This window comes from Cheilinus undulatus, linkage group 5 (genome assembly GCF_018320785.1).
Source record: "Cheilinus undulatus linkage group 5, ASM1832078v1, whole genome shotgun sequence".
NCBI lineage: Eukaryota > Metazoa > Chordata > Actinopteri > Labriformes > Labridae > Cheilinus > Cheilinus undulatus.
The window spans coordinates 52,646,797-52,668,160 of record NC_054869.1 but is presented as its reverse complement, the minus strand read 5'-3'; the positions used below and the strand labels follow the sequence as shown (position 1 = coordinate 52,668,160).

Genomic DNA, 21,364 nt, shown 5'->3' with positions numbered 1-21,364 from the left:
GCACTACAAATTACCTTTTTAAGTACTAATAAAGAACCTTGAACCTTGATTTAACCCTTTAAATCCTAGCGCGTCGCCGATGACACGCTGTTGAAGCACACTTTGCATGACCATAATTGCATGACTGTGTTATCGGAAAAATTCAAACAGTTTCTGAAAGCTGAGAAACTGTGCTTCACAGCCAGCATGTGGTTATTACTGTGATTTCCCCTTTTCTCACTAAGATTCTAACATAAAGTTCCCCTGTTTTTAGTGTTTTTTCATTTTAAACTGTTAAAACACTCTTAACATGCACTAAAATGTGTTTTATTCATGTGAATTATTTTTCCATCGTCAAGTTATGATTATAAGGGTTTTCTCCGTTTTTTAACTTATTCGGCCGGGAGCTCCTCGTTTTAGCTGTCTACAGTCTCATATACAAACCGGAAGTCCCAACATGCTGTAAAATGTAATTAACTGCCATATATTAAAAGTTCTAAGTATTGTGGAAAAATGGGCAAAAGCACGTACTCACAGGACACTTTCTGGGCCTTTTATGGTTTAAATAAGAAAAGAGTCCAGAAACTCAGGTTTTAAAGGGTTAAAAAGCCAAACTGGTACCAAATAAGAACAACCAGCTCTACTGAGCTGAGCCAAACTGCATCTCTAAAAAGAGATGGATTTTCCATCACAATGAGAGAGACTGGACGGACATCAGTTGAGGAAACACGGTAAGATCAGACCAGGACAGAATTGGACTGGACCAAACCGGACCACTTTGACCAGGCTTTTCAAATGGGGGGTTTAAATTCCTGCCTTACCAGGTCTTTAAATTCACTTTTGTTTTTTGTTTTTGCCTGAATATTTCACTACTTTGGGGAAACAAAAACAGCTTAAGAATGTTTATATTTCTGCCATTTAAAGGCTTGGCATAGCCATAAACACCTCTAAACATGGCCTTTTGGTAGAGCTTCTCTTTGCAGAAATCACTTCCTGCTCCCATAACCCCCCTGCTGCATATGGCATCTGCAAAGAACTACGGGTAAGCAAGGGGTTATAGATTATATAAAGGAATATCACCATTTTTTTTTAACACTAGTTAAAGCGTGACACCAGTTCTGAACATCAGCAAAAATAAATGATAAAAATCTGACATCAGTTAAATTTTCTGGCTGTGCTCTGGGAATAAACATGTAATCAAATATTTAATTACCATTAAAAAGAATGGTTCTGTTTATAAAGTAAATTACCTCTTGTGGGTCCACCTGAACTTTCTCTGGGGTCAACCAAGGGGCTGCAGCCCACAGTTTGGGAAGCACTGATCTAAACGTGGATATGGCCAGGTGCCTCAGATCTGCATTTAACCTGTCAAACAAGGGAGGAGACGTCTATTTATAATCCCCCTAAATCGAAAAGTGATCTCTTTTGGCTTCAAGAAACAAAACCGTCATCCCCAAACCAGCACACCTGCTTCTTATTTGAAGTTTAAGTGATCAACACTTTTATGACACAATTCATACAAAAAGTGAGTGTTAAAACCTTCATGGAGCCGTGTTTTCTAACAGAGCTGACAAGTAATTCAAGCTGTGTGAGACATCAAACCCCACAATAAGAAAGAGTCCCAGTGAGCTTAGTTTCAGTATCAAGATTTCAGTGTCCTGAGAACAGTCAGTTCACACAGATGAGGTCTGAGATTTCCCATTTTTGTGATTTTTTTTTATATACATTCGAGAGTCGACAGTCCTTCAAGGCCCTGATGTCCCTCTAAATATGGCCTCTATCTGTTCCAGTGTCTTTCCCTTCGTCTCGGGGATGAAGGCGATGGTGAAGATGGTGTTGAGGGTGCACATGCAGGCGAACAGCCAGAAGGTTCCAGCGCTGGTTAGAAGATTCTGGAAGACATCACGGTTTCATTAATATCATTGAATATCAGAGAGGATGAATGTAGTTCAGCTGCAGTAGATCCCAAAAAGGTCATTTAAAGGTCCACGGTTAGAGCTCAGGTCACAAATGACCAGACGTCTGTTTAAATTTTGTAGTAACTCATTTAGAATGGATGTATCATGAGCATCTGCTTTTAAGACCTGATGTGACACCAGTGCATTTTGAACAATCCTGCACTTGATTTGCTAAAATACGCACTGGGAGGTGGATGAATGAAAGAAGTGAACATTTGCAAAAGCTGACTGATGATAAAGGTTTAAAGTTGAGCAATGTCAAACCCTAGAGAGGGGAGAGAGGCTGCAGCAGCATTTTAGTCAATGGCAGTGACAATAAATAAGACTAGACTGACAGTTTAGGCCAGTGGTTTTCATACTTTTTTCACCCAAGGCACACCTAAGGCTAAGCACACATCTCAAGGCACACCACATTAAAATCGATACAAACTAGACTTTTTAAATAATGTTAGTCAAGGTGGCCTATAAGGGGGATAAAAGGTAGAGCTTTCTGGGGCCCAGACAACTGGGGCATCATGAAGATGGCAAAAATGGGCAAAAGGTGTCAAAAATAGGATCAAAGTATTGAAAAAAATGTTGCAAAATTAGGCAAAAAGTGGCAAAACAAAGTCAGAAATGGGTGAAAATTAAAAAAAAAAAAAAAAAGTAGCCAAACAATGGGTTGAAATTAGCAAAAACTATATTGTAGGACAGCAGAAATGTGACACACTCATGTGTACAAGGTCTTAGAGATTAAACTTACCATCATGTCCTGGAAGTTTTTGGTGACGATGAAGGCCATGCTCCAGTTGGTAAGGACGCAGACGGCGCTGGCGAACCCCCTCACTTTGACGGGGAAAATCTCAGACATCACCAGCCACGGGATCGGACCCCAACCCAGGGCAAAGCCTAAACACATAATAATAATGGTTAATGTAGGAAGCATTGAAAACACAAAGCAATCCGTGATGTTTGTCAATCAGCATCAATAGTTAATTTCTAAATTCTCGTGTGTTTGTGAGGGAAAAAGCGGATTTTAAAGAACTCCTGTATCTATCTCGGAGAAGTCATGCATATCTGACACTGGGAGAAAACCATCACTTTGCCACTTCTAACCCATTTCTGCTACTTTTAAAATTCAACTTCACCCATTTTAGCAATTTTTTAAACCATTTTATGATTTTAGAATCAGAGGAGGGGCAGAGAGCTCTGATATAAACCCACCCCAAAAATGATTAATATTGAAATAGTTTTAGAATGACTTCAAATTTGATTGTTATTTACAGAAATTTACTTGCCAGCCATTATTTGTAAAAAATAAATCCTTAAATAGGGTTAAAGTTGGCAGAAATGTTGCAAAATGGACAAATAAAGCAGTGAAAAGGGATTAAAGAGTGGCAAAAATGGGTGATAAGTGGCAAAACGGGTTGAAGAGTGGCACAAAGGGACAAAAAATATGACAGGAAAAGTAATGAAAAGAGGTTGAAATGTTGCAAAAAAAGGGAAAAGAGAGAAAGGGGGAAATAAGTATCAAAAATGGGTAAAAAGTGTCAAAAATATAAGAAAAGAGGAAAAAAATTGATAAATGTGAAGTACAAAGGGGCTAAAACATGCATGAAAAGTGGTTTAAAAGAGGTTAAAGAATGGCAAAAATTAGGTTAAACCATTAAAAAGGTGCAGAAATATAGCAAAGATAGCCTGACACAGTAGTGAAAAGGTGTTAAAGAGAGGCACACAGGGGCAATAGTTAGCAAGAAAGTTGCAAAAAAGGGGTTAAAGGATGGCAAAATGGGTGAAAAGTGGCAAAAATTGCTTTAAAAGTGTTAAAAAATTTTTAGGTCAACACTGAAGACGGATGGTTAAAGCATGATCGGTATCTGAATGACTGAATGTTGTATCTACTTCTTTCTCTACACAGTCAGCTGAACCAAGACGAATACCAACTCATCACTGGGAGATGCCGGTTGTATATTTTTATCAGCGGTTGAACACGTCCGCTAACAGGAAAAATATGGCTTTTAAGATGCTTGAAAGCAGAAGAAAAAGACAGAAATCAACAGACGGATGCAGTAAAGCAGAGAGAAGGGATGGGAGGGAGCGTATTTCTCACCAGTTATGAAGACGGCCATGCTGACCAAAGCCAGCCAGGCCAGGTCCACGTGGGGCTCCGACCCAGCCATAAGCCAGATCGTCGGTACGGTGATGGTGGGCTTCTGTGACACCAGATAGAAGTAGACCCCGAATGCTGTGGTGCTGATGGTCATGGCAACACCTAGAATAGAAATAAGAAAAGAAAGAAACAAAATCTGCTTACTAACGAGTCTGCAGCCTTAGTGAGCTTAACCTAGAGGAGGAGAGACATGCAGCACCAAGGTCACTTTATATGTTTAATAAATCAAATCTGACTAATTACCAGAGATGATGAGAAGTATTTTCCTCCCGGCTTTGTCCATGATCAGAGCTGCCACTCCAGTGAAGATGACCTGGATCGTACCCACGATCACCGAGGCCAGGTCGCTCTCCTGCAGGATGAGACACAACCAAAACATTTATAGAACATTTTACTGCTGTTTGTTTCTGATGTGATTTTAAATGCATTCACAGTGGTGTGTAATATTTCTGCTTCAGATTAAGATGGTTTCTATTTCGGGAACACAGCTTTTAAGTGGCTTTAAACAAGGTTTAAGGATTATTGCTCACAAACAGATCTACAATACACAATGTAGAGCAGGGGTGTCAAATTCAAGGCCCGGAGGCCAAATCCGGCCCGTGGTGCGGCTGCACCCATCCCACCAGATCATATACTATTTTTGTTATAACCAGCCCATCAGTCTGAGGTCTGCAGATTTCCTCCAGTACAAAAATATGAAGTTATCCTTGGTGATTTATAATATCCCTGATGAGTCAAAAAAAACAGAAATAGTAAAGAGCAGAAATAATTTGATTAAAAGTCAGGTACATGGAAAAAAAATTGTTTTCATTTCATATTTTTAATGTTGGAACTCACAATTATGACTCAAAGTTATGATATTAACTTTATGTATTATATTTTGACCTTTTAGAATCACATTTAAAGTAAAAGTTTGATTTTAGAAAATCATTTTTTATTTTATCTCACATTTTGACCATTAAAACTCGTGATTTGGAATTTTATCTCATATTATGACCTTTTCATCCCATAATTTTGACTTTTATTTTATATTTTGACTTTTCAGATTAACAATTTTAAGTTTTGAGCAATATTTTAACTTTCAAAACTCATCATTTGGGCTTTTTGCTCACATTTTGACATTTTCAACTCCTAACTTTGACTTTTATATTTTATTTTAACCGTTAAAACTAATGATTAAGAATTGTATCTTATTGTCTTGACCTTAAAAACTCCTGATTTGGAATTTTGTTTCATTTTTTGACCTTTATAATTAATGATTTTGACATTTATCTCATATTTTCACCATCAAAAATCATGAAATCAACTTTCCACCTCATATATTTGCCTGTTAAATAATACATTATTTTGTCTTCAAATGCAATGTTTTTACCTTTTGAACCAATGAATTTGACATTTTCATCTCAGATTTTGAGCCTTTAGACTTATCATGTTGACTTTTTTAATATCAAAATCATTTATCATCAGTGTTAAGTTCCCCCCCCCCAATAGTTCCATTCTGGTGAAAGCGAGGTCGTCATTTTATAGTTAAATATTGACCCTGTTAGGCCTTCAGGTTAGACCCAAAGTCAGAATCCAGCCCCTGCTGTGATTTGAGTTTGACACCCCTGATGTAGAGCAATAAGGACTTTTATTTCCTTTGATTACATTTCATTTTTTGAGATTTTATGGCTTTACTGAGATTGGACAGTGGAGAGTGGGGAATGGTATGTGAGTAAGATCTGAGCCCTGAGAACCCACTTTGAGGACAGCATTGTTAATCCTAAGAAAAAATATGCATTTGTCTGCACACCCCATGTACAGAGGTTTAACAAGTACAAGAGGACATAAACGAGCACAAACAGCCACAGAAACAGGGAGCTAAAATAAATGTACAGTTCTGGACAGTAGCAATGAAAGTATTATAAGCCTCCTTACCTTGAAATGAGCCTGTTCAAATATGGTCTCAGCGTAGAACATGATGGCATTGATCCCCGTCATCTGCTGAAATATCATCAGCATGACGCCGATAATCAGAGGCTTGTAGACCCCGGGGTCTTTCAGGTCAGACATCTGGAAACTGGAGCCCTAAGAGACAACCAGAGGACGATAAATGATCAAACCTCATCTGTAGTTTAGTACTCTGAAGTCTAAATTCTTCATAGATATTAGAAGAACAGCCTCAGAAAAGGGCACAATAGAAGGAGATGTTAAACTCAAGAGAATCTAGAGAAATGTTTGAAGTATTTTCCTCTCACTAACAAAGCTTTATCTCATTGGCTGACTCAGTAAAATGTCAGAGTTAAGCCAACGTCAACCGCAGACTCACCTGCTCATCACAGGCGTCCTCGATGCGAGCACACTCCCACTCGACGGGGGCGTCCGGTCCTCTGAGGAAACGCAGCGCCTCTTCGGCCTCTCGCCTCTTCCCCTGTGATAACAGGAAGCGCGGCGTCTCAGGCATGAAGCACATGCAGACCATCAGCAGCGTCGGAGGGATGGAGCTGCAGATCGCCAGCCAGCGCCAGTCCAGGAAGAGACCTGCAGGAGGAGTTCACGGTTATCAGGGAGGTTTTATTGATGATGCAAAACAGCTAGATTCTGAACAAGTACAAGATACTTGTTCCCCGCAAAGAGAAACCCCTAACCCACGGTATTTGCCTTAAGAATTAAATCTGACATTTATATATAAATATCAGTCAACAATGATCTGCTACCAATCAATCGAGGTATCTCTGCATCATTCACTACCTAAGCATCTAGCCTCTTTGCCCTCTGTCTCCATTTAAAACAGTCTTCCTGCTACATCAGACCCTCTCCTATCTGTGACTAAATGCTGTAGCACACACAGGAGCCTTGTTCAGTCCAGGGTTCCTCACGTCTAAAAATATTTCTCTGCTGATCTGATTTTTACACTCAATTCTCTACAACAGGGGTTTCAAACTCAATCACAGCAGGAGCCAGATTCTGGATTCAGGACTAACCTGAGAGCCTAACAGTGTCACCTTTTTAACCATAAACTGTCAACCTTGTTTCACTGGTAATAAAACATGAAAAAACCTAGCACTGATGATAAACAATTTTGAGGTTAAAAAGTAAAAAAAGGTAAGTTTAAAGGCTCACAGTCTGAAAAAAGCACATTTATTAGTTCAAAAAGGTCAAAACATGAAATTAAAATTAAAAACTAATGTTTTTTTTAATGGTAAATATATTAGAAAGAAGACAAAATCATGAGTTTAAAAGGTCAAAATATAAAAATAAAATCCGTAATCATGAAATTTGAAGTCAAAATATGATTCCAAATTTTCATTTGTGAGTCTAAAAGGTCAAACTATTGGATTATGACGTCAAAGTCTGGAGTCGAAAATATGAGATAAAAGTATGAAATTAGAGTATGAAATTAACCCCTTAAAGCCTGAAAATGTGAATTATAGCCAGAAAACTCTAATTTTTTTGGAACTGAAATGTTTATTTCACTTTCTACTGAAATCCAAAAAAATCCATATTTCCATAAAATTTAACATATACAGTGCTTAACACATTTATTAGACCACCCTAACCCTAAACAAAGTAAGGTTTATGCCACAGCTGCCCTAAATTAACAGCATTGGTAATTACCAAAATCATTTTTTATGTTTCTGCGATGGTTAATACACCAATATGTAGAAGCTCTTATACCCAAATGATATTTTTAATGCTAAAATATAATTATTATTGTTATCCATTAATTCACAAAAAAACTGAAAAAATAGTAAAGCACATTAAGTACATTAATATGTCAAATGATAGTTATTTACTTGCATTCCTGAACGGAAAAATGAGTTTTAGTGGTTGAATGTTATGCTTGATTCGTTTCTGATTTCTCAGAGAAGCCCGCTCAAGGAGACGGCTCAAATTTGGGGGAATTCAGTTTGAAATTCCTCATTCCTCTTCAAAATGGTAAAACGTGGAGAGCTCACTGAAAATGAAAGAGTCCACATTAAAGCACTTCGTGATGCTGGATGGTCTCTGAGACAAATATGACAGATGGTCTAATACATTTGTTAAGCACTGTATATATTTTTTGTATCTCATTTGATAAATTCAGTGTTTCTGCTAACTGATAATCCATTTGAAGGCATTTTTTATCATTTATAAGATTGTATTCAGAATTTTGTTTTAGTAATTTATTGATCATATTGATTATACAGAGGTATCATAAAAGTATGTATCAAATATGACACATAAATAAGGGGTTAAAAGTCAGAATCCTAAGTTTGAGTCCTAATTGTGAGATGCTAAATTGAAAATGTGAAATTAAAACACAAATGAATTTCTTTTACCACATTCCTGACTTCTTATCTAAATATTTTTACGCCTTACTTTTTCAGATTTTATGACCTAACAAGGATGTCTTCAATCATCCAGGATTATTTAACATTTTTATATTAGAGGAAATCTGCAGACCTCAGACTGATGGACCAGTTATAACAGAAATATGAGATCATCTTGTGGGCCAGATTGAACTGTTCCGCGGGCTGGATTTGGCCCCTGGGCCTTGAGTTTGACACCTGTGCTCTACAATCACCAGAGCCAAGCTGAGCACCAGTCGGTTTGTGACAAAGTGGGAGAAAGTTTGAATTTAACAGATTTTTTCAACAATTATTCCCCTGACTGTCACTACTACATCTGACATCGATGTGAAGTTAAACGGCGACTCTAAACTACTTCTCCATGTAACAGTGGAGTTTTCTTTTCCCCCACAACCAAGCTCCCTGTTTGAAGCGTATCTATAGTTGATGATGTGTCGGTTTGAGAAGGTTAGGTTGTGCTTCAGTAAACATTGTTTTGTTCAAGAGTTGGCCATTGCTCCTTCTTTAAACGGTCTTCTTCTTCTTCTATTAGCAATCTGGCAGATATTTCAAAGTTTGATGCAACTTAAACACGTCTGCAGGGCATCGATGCTTGATGATGATGCTTGGGGGCGGGGTGGATATTCCTGGGCCCTGCTCCAGAGCAGGACCATTCTGTGCTGGTAAATCAGCCCGGCTTGGTTTGGATCGGAATGGTTTAATATCATAGTGGAAAAGCCCCATATTTATTTATTTGATTTCGCTTTATTTCACATTAGGCCCAGTTGTTTCGAATCGCACCAAGGCGTGACAGCCCCCCCCCCCCCCGGCTTGGACTAGCACTAGCAACATCGAACCGTGCCCAGGCCCACTTGCGTCTGTACTCAGTCTGAACAGCAGGTGGCGGTATGTACATAGCTGGTTTACAACCCCGCCAAGGAGGAAAAAGAAGAAGATGCTACTATGGCAACCACTGGGGTCATGACCTGAGCGAAGATTGTTTTTGTTTTGACCCGGCAAAAAGTCCATCCTGCAGCCATAATTGATTTAAAATCACTTTTTAAGATGCCAGCAACGTTGCTCTTCGAATCTGCACATCTACTACAGCTCAGAGGATTAAATGGGCTCGCGCTGTGCAGATACAGCGGTTTTTGAGGTGACAGGAGACTTTTATTGCCGTTGCACCTCCTCTCACTGACTCCAACTTGTGTTCATCTGTAAGGTGAGTCACAACAGATCGTTTATTGGCTGGATTTCCACCCTTTATTGAGGAAAAATGTGAACAAACTGGAGTGCTGTAGAAAGAAGTTTAGCTTTTACAATGATGCCATAAAGCTGTCCCGTATCCGAGTGCGGTTGCATTAACATCTCATCCGAACCGTTCCAGAGTCCACTTGAATCGCCCCCCCAGACCACCTCCCCAAGTGGACCCAGGCCTGGTGCCCGGGCGTGGTTCATTTGCATTCACACAACCAAAACGAACCGGACTTTGGGCTCAAGTGAACTTGAATCTGGGACCGGGCCCCTAGTGTGAAAGCATCCTTAGAATCTCATTTGCAAGAGTATCCTGGCCGACTTGCAGATATGAAACATTAAACACAACAACACAACAAAACACATATCAACCAATCCAGAGTCACAGACCAGAAAGTCATCAGTCAAAACATATACATCCTGATGCATCTTCCTGCAATGCCTTCAATCTACTTCTAAACCATTTTAAAGAGACCAGCTCTATACATAATAAATATTCATGCAGAAGATTCCAGGCTGCAGGAGCAGCGTACCTGAAACTCTGTGTACCCTTCAAGACCGACTTTGAGCACAGATAGCAAAAGTAAATCCTGTGACTGAGTCACAGAGCGAAGACTGGAGCTTCCAGAACTTTTTACACAAATAAAATCCCAAAAGTATGATGGAAGCAGATTAAGTAAAGCCTTATAAATAAGGACATGCCAATGACTTTTTAGCCTGCAAGTGGACAAAGAAGGCCAATCAACTCGATCATACAGAAAACAATGATGAGTTAAGATTCCGTATTTTTCCTCATTTTTTTTACCTTAAAAATGCAGATATTTAATTTTATCTCAGTTTTTTGACCTTTTAAAATCATGATTTTGACTTAAAACTCTTGTTTTGACCTTTTTCAACTCCTAACCTCTAAATTTTATCTCATTTTTTACCCTAAAAACACATGATTTTTGATTTTATTTTATATTTTGACATTTGAAACACGTAACTTCGATGTTTACCTCATATTTTGACTGTTAAAAATCATGATTTTGAATTTTATCTCAGTTTCTGACTTTTAAAATTCATGGTTTCAATATTCTATCTCATATTTTGTCTTTTAAAAACATTATTTTAAATTTAAATGTCATGTTTTTACCTTTTACACTAATAAGTTTGCTTTTTTATCTCAGATTTTGAGTTTTTAACTTGTCATGTTCACCTTTTAAATGAAAAATCATTCATCATCAGTGCCAAGTTTTTTACCTCCATAATTCATTTCTGGTGGAATATAAAGTTCACATTTTTGGTTAAATATCAACCCTGGTAGGCCCTCAGGTTAGACCCAAGTTCAGAAGCCAGTCCCTGCTGTGACTGAGTTTGACACCCCTGCTTTAAGTGTACAGTGAGCATCTGTAAGTGTCTTCATGGTGCCCTGGTATATTTACTTTAGAGTGGTTTCTGATTCTTACTCTGTGGAAAAAGTACAGAGCTCTAAAATCAACCTTCACTTCCTGTTGTAGGCATCAGTGAAAGAAAGGCCACCTCTGCTGCACATTCAACCATCCTGATATAACACATATCTGTTTCAGTGTCCTCTAACACGAGACAACCCTCCTCATGTGACACAACAGTGTCCTCTGACTGAATGGCATGCAGCTAACAAGATTAGCTGGAGACTGCTTTTTTCACACAGGCTGACCCGGCGCAGGACTCTGATCATATCTGAGGATGACCACATGACACGATGGCCAGGTTTCATCTTCTGCACAACCTTTGATCCAGACGTTTGAACAAGTCAGGAAACAGAGATGAAAGCTGTTTTAAACTCAAAATACTGTCAGGGTCAATAAAAGGGTGAGAAAGTGAATTACTAGAGACTGCACACAAACAGACAGGAGATATTACAGTTTTAAATCAAACACTGAGTCTGGAGCTCTGGGTGACGTAGCTGCTGTCATTATAAAAGATGTTGTAAAGCTAAAAACTGCATCATGAAAAACTCAATGATTTACAGCTCGTAAACGTTTGAGCTAGAGGAGCTTTGTGGTGACATGACATGTCAGACAGACCGGTTCACATCTCCACGCCATCACGGTTTATGGATACATCAGTGGGTGCAGCACCATAGATCAGGGGTGTCAAACTCAAGGCCCTGGGGCCAAATCCGGCCCGTGGCCCACAAGATCATATCATATTCTTATTGAAACTGGCCCTAAAACATGAGGTCTGCAGATTTCCTCCAGTTTAAAAATGTAAACTTAACCTTGATGATATCAAATATCCTTAAGTCATAAAATGTGAAAAAATAAAGAGTAAAAATCAAAAGAAATGTGGGAAATCAAATAAATTTGTGTTTTTGTTTCATATTTTCAATTTTGCATTTAACAATTATGACTTCAATCTGTTATTTGGACTTTTATTTAGTATTTTGACCATTTTCAGTTTGTTATTTTCACCTTTTGTCTCATATTTTGACGTTTTCAACTTATAATTTTGACTTTTAATCTCATATTTTAAACTGCTAATTTATTATGCTCACTTTTTATCTCATTTTGACCTTTTCAACTTATTTTGACTTTTTCTAATATCTGACATTTTCAATATATGATTATGACTTTTTATCTCGTTTTTTAAACTCTCAATTTCCTATTTTCACTTTTTGTCTCATATTTTGACTTTTTAACTTATAATTTTGACTTTTTCTAATATTTTGACCTTTTTAATTTATTATTTTGACTTTTAATCTCATATTTTAAACTGTCAATTTATTATTTTCTATTTTTAACTAATATTTTGACCTTTTCCATTTTATTATTTCTACCTTGATATCATATTTTGACCTTTTAGGCACACCATTTTTAATTTTAAGCCTTATTTTTGGCTTAAAAGCATGATTGTTACTTTCTTTTTATATATTCCCCTATTAAAAGCATTATTTTAAAATCTAATTTCATGTTTTGACCTTTTGAACAAATAAGTTTGACTTTTTATTTCAGATTTTGAGCCTTTTAACTGATCATTTTCACATTTTAAACATCAAAATCCTTTATAATCATTGCTAACTTTTCCCCCTTTAATTATTACTGGCGAAATATGGGGTGACAGTGAAACGTGGACCCTGTTTGGCCCTCAGGTCAGACCTTTATTCAGAATCCAGCCCCTTCTGTGATTGAGTTTGACACCCCTGCCATAGATGGTGTTTGGGCAGGGCTGAACCTTTCAAAATAAAACTCAGAGGAGTCAGCGGTGAGCTGATTGATCCAGAGCAGTTATTAGCCGTACGTCAGACTTTGTTGGTAAATGTATCACTGGAGTATAGTTAGTTTAGAAACATGTGTCTGACTGTCGGCTGCCTGTCTCCCTCTTTTATCGGAATAAAGACTAAACTAACTTGTCACTTGTCAGAGAGAGATATTCGTATGAAAGGAAGAAAAAAGAAGGTTTTCTCTTCTGTCTTCTATAACCTCTCCTCTTTGAGAGAAAGATAAATAATAAATAAAGACTGACTTTAGATTAGGCCACTTTAAACAATGGAAGCTATATGTGCATACCTGCTAAATAAACTCCCATGATGCCTAGCACCACCATGAGCTGCACACAGGAGCCCAGCATCCCCCGTACTCGCTCATGGGCCATCTCTGATATGTACAGCTGTGGAGGGAGAAAAGGAGGAAAATGTAAACAGGGAAAAGAAACAGAAACAACAGAAATGAAGGTAAAGAGCTGTGATTATGGAGCCATGTTTAATGGATGTAAGATAAAAACAGAAGTCAGCGATGACAAATCTCATAATTCAGGAAGGAGAGGAGTGTGGTGTAGGGAACAGAAAACTAGATCAGAATAAGGGCGTCTCACCGGGACGACCAGTGACGTGACCCCGCTGGCGAGGCCAGTGAGCACTCTGCCGATGTGAAGCATCCACACGTTCTGAGCAGCGATGATGACGGTGAATCCAAAGACGTACGGCAGCGAGCAGAACATCAGACTGAGCTTCCTGCCGATCTTCTCCACCATCCATCCGCCCAGCAGACCGCCCGCTGCTGCTCCGACCGTCACAATGGACTAAGGAACAAAACCCAAAGCTTCAGGATGAATCTGACTCATCTTTCAGCTCGCTGTTTGTAGAGCTGCACTTTTCACTAAAACTATTCAGTCATGTTGATCTTTGATGCTCATGTCATTTTAAAATGCCAAAAAAGGTTCAGTCTTCATGAAGTAAACAAAACAACAGACCAAATATCTGCACAGTTTTAACTGAAGTTATGGTGTTTCTTTCTGAAATACTAATTGGGAATTAAATTTAACGATAATCACAAGCTGGGCCTGGTGGTGTAAAGCCTTTATAAGCAGGCGTTAAGTTTTAATAACAATGAAAGAACAGAACACATATGCAGTGGCCAGGAGCGGTGCAAAGAGGACCAGTTTTCTTGAACCAGTGCTTCATCCTACAGCTGCAGGCTGTAGGGCAGTGATACTCAACGTGTGGCTCTAGAGCCAAATGTGGCTCTTTTATGTCTTAATTTGACATTTGTTCCCCCAGAAAACCTTAAAACCTTATTTTTTGTCTGTATATTTCCATCGCCCTTACTGGAATTTTTTTCAATTTCTGCCACTTTTAATCAATTTTCACTGCTTTAAGCCCACTTTTGCCATTTCTTTTTGACACTTTTCGCCCATTTTTGCCACCATTTTTTTTGCCTCTTTTATCCTGCTTTTTTGCTATCTGCATTTTTTTCCCCTTTCATGCAACTCTCTGCCAATTTAAGCCGTGTTGTGGCATTAAATTCCACTGTTTAAGGCATTCTTGCCACTCTTTGCTGCTTCTTGAACATTTTCCCACATTTTTCCCATTTTAGTCACTTTTACATTCTTGTTTTTGCCATGTTTGTGTTGTTCTTTGGTCATTTTTTGCCACCTCTAACTCATTGTTTGGTAACTTCTCGCCCATTTTTTGCCACTTTCTGCCCTATTTTGCAACTTTTTGCCATTTTATGCATACTTTGCCTTTTTTGCCTCTGTTTGACCATCAACTGCCACCTTTTAACTTATTTGTATTGCCACTTTAATCAGTTTATGTAATCCATTGTTTCTGTTCTGGAGTTTGATTTCATGTAACTGCTTTGCTTTCATATACAGGTGCATCTTCAAAAAAATACAATATCATGGAAAAAAATTGAAATATTCTGGATTCATCTCATACAGAGTGAATTATTCCAAAACATTTTTCTTTTAATTTGGATGATTATGGCATACAGCTCACAAAAATCTCATAATATAAATCTTATTATTATTTGGAAAATATGAATATTATTATTATTATTCGGAAAAGTCCAATTAGCAAAGGTTTCCTGAGCCTTCATCCTCTCACTCTGGTTCAGTTCACACGACCACAGTCACGGGGACGACTGCTGACCGCACAAATGTCCAGAAGACGATCATTATCATCCTCCATGAGGAGGGTAAGCCACAGAGGGTCACTGCTGAAAGGTCAGGCTGGATCAGAGCAGATTCAGGGAAGTTGACTGAAGGAAAAAGTGGTAAGAAAAGGAGACCAACCAACAGGAATGAGCTCAGCCTTTAGAGGACTGCCAAACAAAGCAGATTCAAGAACTTAGGGGGACTTCACAAGGACTGGACTGAAACTGGAGTCAGAGGATCAAGATCCACCACATAGACAGGTCCAGGAGATGGACTACGAGTGTGGTGCTCCTAGTGTGGAGCCAATCCTGAACCACAGACATCATCAGAGTCTCACCTGGACTAAGGAGAAAAAGACTTGGACCCTTGTGGTCTCACTGGTCCAAAGTCCTGTTTTCAGATTAAAGTAAATGTAGCATTTCATTCTAAAATCCAGGTCCCAGAGTCTGAAAGAGGATCAGAGAGGCCCAGAATCCTTGAGGTCTTGAAGTCCAATGTTTCCAGTCTTCACAGTCAGAAATAGTTTGGGGTCGATGACATCAGCTGCTGTTGGTCCTCTGGTCTTTATCAAGTCCAGAGTCCACGCTGTCAGCCGTCTACCAGGAGATTTTAGAGCCCCCCATGCTTACATCTGCTGAGAGGCTTTATGAAGATCCTGATTTCCTTTGCTGGTTGCACCGGCCAGGAAGTTAGGCTATACAGCCTAACAGGTGGGTACAGTTTCTCCTTGGAACTGTGCAAGTTTTTGGTAAAAATGGGACAAAATAATGTTGCCTCAAATTAACGCACTACCAAAATTTTTTGAAGTGTCAATCTGGAAAAACTCTGTGTTTTTGTTACTATTTTGCAGTGCATGAGCACACAGCCAGTAGCCAAAGCATGCTGGGAAACCCTGCAATGTGGCTGGATTAAAACAATTCAGTGGGCCAAAATTCCTCCACAGTGATGTCAAAGACTCATTGACATTTATCACAAATTCTTGCTCGTGGTTGCTGCCACCAAAGGTGGAACAACAAGTTATTAAGTTTAGGGGGAAATGACTTTTTCCCAAAAAATTAGGAGGGGGGTGAATACTTGTTCACAGCATCACGCAATGTCTCTCAGGCCCTTCTTATGGATGCTTCTTCAAGAAGTGGCCCCCATTCCAAACTAATTGAATAGCCCTGCCATAGAGGATCTCTGGAAGAAGAGAGGCACCAGACTCAACAATCCAGAGCAGCTGAAGGCTGCCATCAGAAAACATGGACTTCATAACACCCCAGCAGGACCACGGACTGATCAACTCCATGACACAAGCAGAGATGCAGGAATTCATGAAAAGGAGCTCAGAGTCTAGAATTTATAAAAGTTTAACTCCTTGAATTAAATCACAGGAAAAAAAAACATCTTCCTGATATTCTAAGTTTTCTGATGCACCTATATATATAACATTAAATCATCATGGCTGCCATCGTACCCCAAACCAGGAGGCTTGGACATCGTTGAGTCTCAGCCGGGGGTCGGAGATCCTGCTGAGTTCAGGGATGGCTGGAGAGCTGTAGCCCAACACGAAACCGAAGCTCATGGGACCCAGAACGGACGCGAACGTGGCTAGGAACAGGTTTTTGTTCTTTACTTTACTGTGGAGAGAAAGAGAGGACACATATTAGGACAGACCAAAAGGCTGTTCAGCCGATTACATAACAGCGTCTGCACGTTTATGTGTTTTAGTTAAAGAGTTACTAGCAGACGGCTGTTTTGTGAGCAGTTTAGAATCAATATTATTCTACTTTATATTAACCTGGCGCTCTTTGAGCTTTCTCTTTTGATTTAAACACTGCATCAATCAGAAGAGTCACATTTTTTAACACTGATTATTTTCTGCAGATTTGGAGTGTGACTGCAGGCTGTTCTGGATCACATTGTGGAATTTGTAATAAACACGAGATACTTGAGCCCTAATGAAAGGATTGAGGATTGAGTGAAGAAATTCCTAATCCCAAATATTCCCTTTTTATTGGCCCACACAACACAACCGAGCAGACCGATGGAGCTGTTGGGGCGGCTGGATCTGGTTCCTAAACTCTCAGTCCAGCTGTAGACTAGGTTTCCTTTCAACAAGGCACACAAAAAAAAAAAAAACAAATAAATAAAAGTTTGGCTTAAACTAGGGCTGTATATTAACTTTTAAGATACAGTACATTGATATATCTTTAAGTGATATATAAAATTGTTTAAATTAAAATAGTTTTTTTTCTGCGTTAAAATAATGTTTCTTAGGTCTTGTTGTGGTCGTCTTATGTCCTTAAAATCTGACATTCTGGTCAGAATCTGCCTTGTGACACCACAGTGAGTAATCATTATAGTACCTGCACCTCACCTGGTATCACCACTAACTGAGGAGGCTCACAGCTGTACTCTAGTCAGCAAATTAGGGATGCACAATATACTGTATAAATTATTCTTCAATGTGAACACAAGTGATGTCAGTTAGAACCAGTTATAAATATCTTTGCTCATGTAGTATTCCCTCGGGAGTGAGTCTCTGCCCCAAGTGATGGAGTTCAAGTATCTTGGGGTCTTGCTTAGGAGTGAGGGTGAAAGGGAGCGTGAGATTGATAGGCAGATTGGTGCAGCCTCAGCAGTACTGTGGGTGCTGTGCCGGACCGTTGTGGTGAAGAGGGAGCTGAGCCGAGCGGCAAAGCTCTTGATTTACTGGTCGCTCTACCTCCCAACCCTCACCTATGGTCATGAACTCTGGGTAATGGCCGAAAGAATGAGACTGCAGATACAAGCGGCCGAAATTAGTTTCCTCCGGTGGGTGGCTGAGCTCAGCCTTAGAGATAGGGTGAGGAGTTCAGACATCAGGAGGGAACTAGGTGTAGAGCCGCTGCTCCTCGTGTTGAAAGGAGCCAGTTTTTGATCAGGATGCCTCCTGGTCACTTCTCTTTGGAGTTTTTCCAGGCACATCCGGCTGAGAGGAGACCTAGGGGAAGACTCAGAATGTGCTGGAGGGATTATATACCCTGTCTGGTCGGGGAACACATCAAGATCCCTCAGGAGATGGAGAGTGTGGCTGGGGAAAGGGACGTCTGGGTGGACTTGCTCAGCCTGCTACCCCCACGACCTGGCCCCAGATGGATTGATGGATGGATGGATGGATGGACCACATATTAACCCCCAGAGGCCAGCTGTTGTACTCAAGTTAAAGTACAGTTACTCTGGTTTAAATAGTGTTAGTATAGTGAAACTAAACATTTAAGTGTTCAATATTTTCCAGTACCACAGAGCTGCAGCAATTCTTGAAAATACCTGGTACGGTGAGTTTTCTTTGGCAAGAATAATGATGAGAGTCCACTTCATATCAGGGAAATGCATGCTAATGCTCTCTGTCCTTCAGGAACACCTGAAGTCACCGGTGGGAACTCTCACTCAGTGGATTACTTCACTCATGGTGCAAATGTGTCCCAGCAGGGAGCAGTTTGAGTAAATGTGATAAGTTGCTTTCCACCTCTGTTAACCCTATCTATTTCAAATCAACAGTCAAAAAAACTATTGATTATATTTTCAGTGTCAGCCATTAGGAGTAGGCAATGATTGTTTATCTGTGTCAGATAAAGAAAAAAATCCTTACTGTGCATCAATGCAGCACACCCCAGAGGAGAGGTGGATGTGTGGGACCTTACTGCATTTCAATAGGAACACACCACAAGCAAAAACATGCTTTTTAGCTCCTTGCTCTGACTTCATCTCATAATTTCACCTAGGGCTGAACAATTTGGGAAAATAATCTAATTGCGATTTTTTTACCCAATATTGTGATTGCAATTTAATATGAGATTTATTCTTAAGTTCCTCATGCCATGCATTTTACAACAATAACAAGCAATAATTCATTCTTGACTATATAACAACACAATATTCAATTAAACTAGGCAGAACATTTTTTTTTCTAAATATCAAAATGTGATGTTTTTTTTACGCATTTTGCAAATTTGATATGAACTGTTGTATTAAAGGGAATTACATTTTTCATATAATTCTCATATTTAATAAGAAAAAAAATACAAAAATGAAGAAAATTTGATTTTTTTGGACACTGTTCTAAAAAATGGCAATGATTTCATGATATGTCATGCATAACATCTCTGCTGCAAAAAAGTTCTAAACTGGTATTTTGACACAAATTTTAGTTTAAAGAAATATTGCACCTTCTGTGGTTTGAAAATTCCAGCAGACCAAATTGCAATTTAATCTAATTTGCAATTAATTGCCCAGCCCTAATTTCACCTTTGATATCCTCAAGTTTAAATTTCAAGTAATATTTTGACCTCCAAAACTCAAAATGTAAAAATTTCTCACACTATGACCTTTCAAACTGATGGTTCTTAAAATTATCTCATATTTTGACCATTAAATATCCTGATTTCAACTTTCTATCTCATGTTTGCCTTTTAAAAAACATTGTTTTGACCTTAAATGCCATCTTTGACCTTTTGAGCTAATAAGTTTGGTTTTCTTAATCTCAGATTCTGAGCCTTTAAACTTTTCATTTTGGCTTTTTTCAAACTAAAAATCATTTTTCATCAGTGCTGAGGTTTTATTTCCCCTCATATTTCATTGCTGGTGAAAAAACACTAATGTTTTTTGCTAATTTAAGCTACCTTGTGCCATTTCCTACTTTTTTGGCCATTTTTTGCAACTTCTTTTTGCCCCTTTTTTTTCTCTTTTTTGCCCATTTAAGCTAAATTTTCACATCAAATACCACATTTCCCTTTGTTTGCCAATTTTTGCCACTCTTGGCTGCTTTTTGCCCATTTTAGTCCCTTTAAACTCATTTTTTGTCACTTCTCACCCATTGTTGCTGCTTTCTGACCCTAACTCCACCCTTTCTCCCCGTTTTCGCCCCTTTTCACCCATTTTTGCTGCATTTGACCATTTTTGCCACCTTTAACTTGTTTTTATGGCTACTTAAAGCTGTTCTTTCCAGTTTTCACCACTTAGAGTGTGCCTCTTGCAAAGAGGAGCCAACAATTTGGCTCTTTGGTTGCTCAGGGTTGGGTAATGGTTAAATAAAACAGAGAAATCCTTACTAGGTATGATACAAAGCCTCTGAATAAACAGAAGACTCATTAACCCTTAGCGTGAGCAGCAGCATTAAAAGCTACCCTTCAGGTTTATTGTGACTCATGCTGGCTGCAGCTAGCTCCATCTCGTGTGTAAACTAACCTGAGATAAGCCTCCTGCTCTGACATGAGTCCAGAAGGATCTTCATCTCCCTCCTCCCCATCCAGCAGCCTTCTCCTCTCGTTCTGGATGTCCATAATCACAGCTCTCTGTTGGTTTCCTCTTCTCTTGACCACCTATTACATGGATAAAAGGTCTGACGAGACGTGCATTCACTGAAGACAAAGAAGATTTGCTATAGCGCGAGCTAAAAACTAGCTAAGGCAGAGTCAAAGAGAGACACTGAGGCTGAATCCAGAACCACAGGTACACTTCAATAAACCTGAATCAGCTGGTACCATCTGACCACTCCACATTACTCATTACTGAAACTGTCGGCGAAGGAATCCTGCTTCCTCCACCAGTGGCCAGCTTGCTTTGTCAACAGTTCAGTCAGCTGATCATCGTGTGCGAGGAGTGTGCCATTCATTTCCGTTTTGAAATCTTCAGAATAAAAGCCTTCTTGAAGTTACTTGGACATCGTCTGTACACACTTAACAGAAGTCAAAAGCGTCCTAGAAATAACTATAGAGAAGAGTTTTATTTAAAAAAAAAAAAACAAGATGACGGCTGTTTTGCGTCCACATTTGTCGTGGAGACAGCACAAAATCTAACGTTTGAGAACTCTTGTACCGTCCCAGGAAATGTCCCCTATTTTAACAATGAATTATAAAAGAGGGCTTCTTCTTGTCACACTACAGACTAAATGTCCCCTGACCTATTTCAAACTGATTGGCTGTCAGGAAACAAAAAGTACGGTAATAGTGATTAGTATTAATTAATTAATATTATACTATATTACGGAGCCCCAGACATGACGGTCAAAAAAAACAAAACAAAAAAAAACAAAAAAACAATTGAATTGTGGCCACAATCTAGCTATACGTTATAACGTGCAGAAATTCTCATTCATGGCCACAAAATACAAATTCGTGGCCACGAAATGCAAAATTGTGGCCACAAAATGCCAATTTGTGGCCACAAAATAAGTATAAAGTGCGCACGAAATGCTAATATATGGCTACGAAGTAGGTTTAATGTGCGCACGTAATACTAGGCTGATCAATAATATTAATATCATTCCTGGACAGCTGGGTGTACAAATCGAGCGC

General features: G+C 39.0%; 1 protein-coding gene across 1 annotated transcript; it reads right to left on the bottom strand.

Annotated features, from left to right (window-relative positions):
• Positions 1 to 1,505: 1,505 nt before the first annotated feature.
• Positions 1,506 to 20,648, bottom strand: slc2a8 (solute carrier family 2 member 8). The gene is made up of 10 exons (XM_041786514.1): positions 20,256 to 20,648; positions 16,504 to 16,666; positions 13,485 to 13,691; positions 13,181 to 13,280; positions 6,395 to 6,606; positions 6,004 to 6,153; positions 4,330 to 4,438; positions 4,027 to 4,188; positions 2,680 to 2,825; positions 1,506 to 1,871 (listed from the first exon to the last, which is right to left on the bottom strand). The coding sequence occupies exons 1-10, from the start codon at positions 20,348 to 20,350 to the stop codon at positions 1,725 to 1,727; spliced, it is 1,491 nt and encodes a 496-aa protein (XP_041642448.1). The 5' UTR covers positions 20,351 to 20,648; the 3' UTR covers positions 1,506 to 1,724.
• Between the last annotated feature and the right edge of the window lie 716 nt (positions 20,649 to 21,364).

Excerpts from the sequence above, each read along its gene's own strand:
- slc2a8 (XM_041786514.1), bottom strand. The coding sequence starts at position 20,350 with ATGGACATCCAGAACGAGAGGAGAAGGCTGCTGGATGGGGAGGAGGGA. Across the intron at positions 6,607-13,180 it reads CATGGGAGTTTATTTAGCAG|GTCTCTTCCTGGACTGGCGC; the intron begins GTATGCACATAT and ends CTCCTCCTGCAG. Across the intron at positions 6,154-6,394 it reads AGGACGCCTGTGATGAGCAG|GGCTCCAGTTTCCAGATGTC; the intron begins GTGAGTCTGCGG and ends GTTGTCTCTTAG.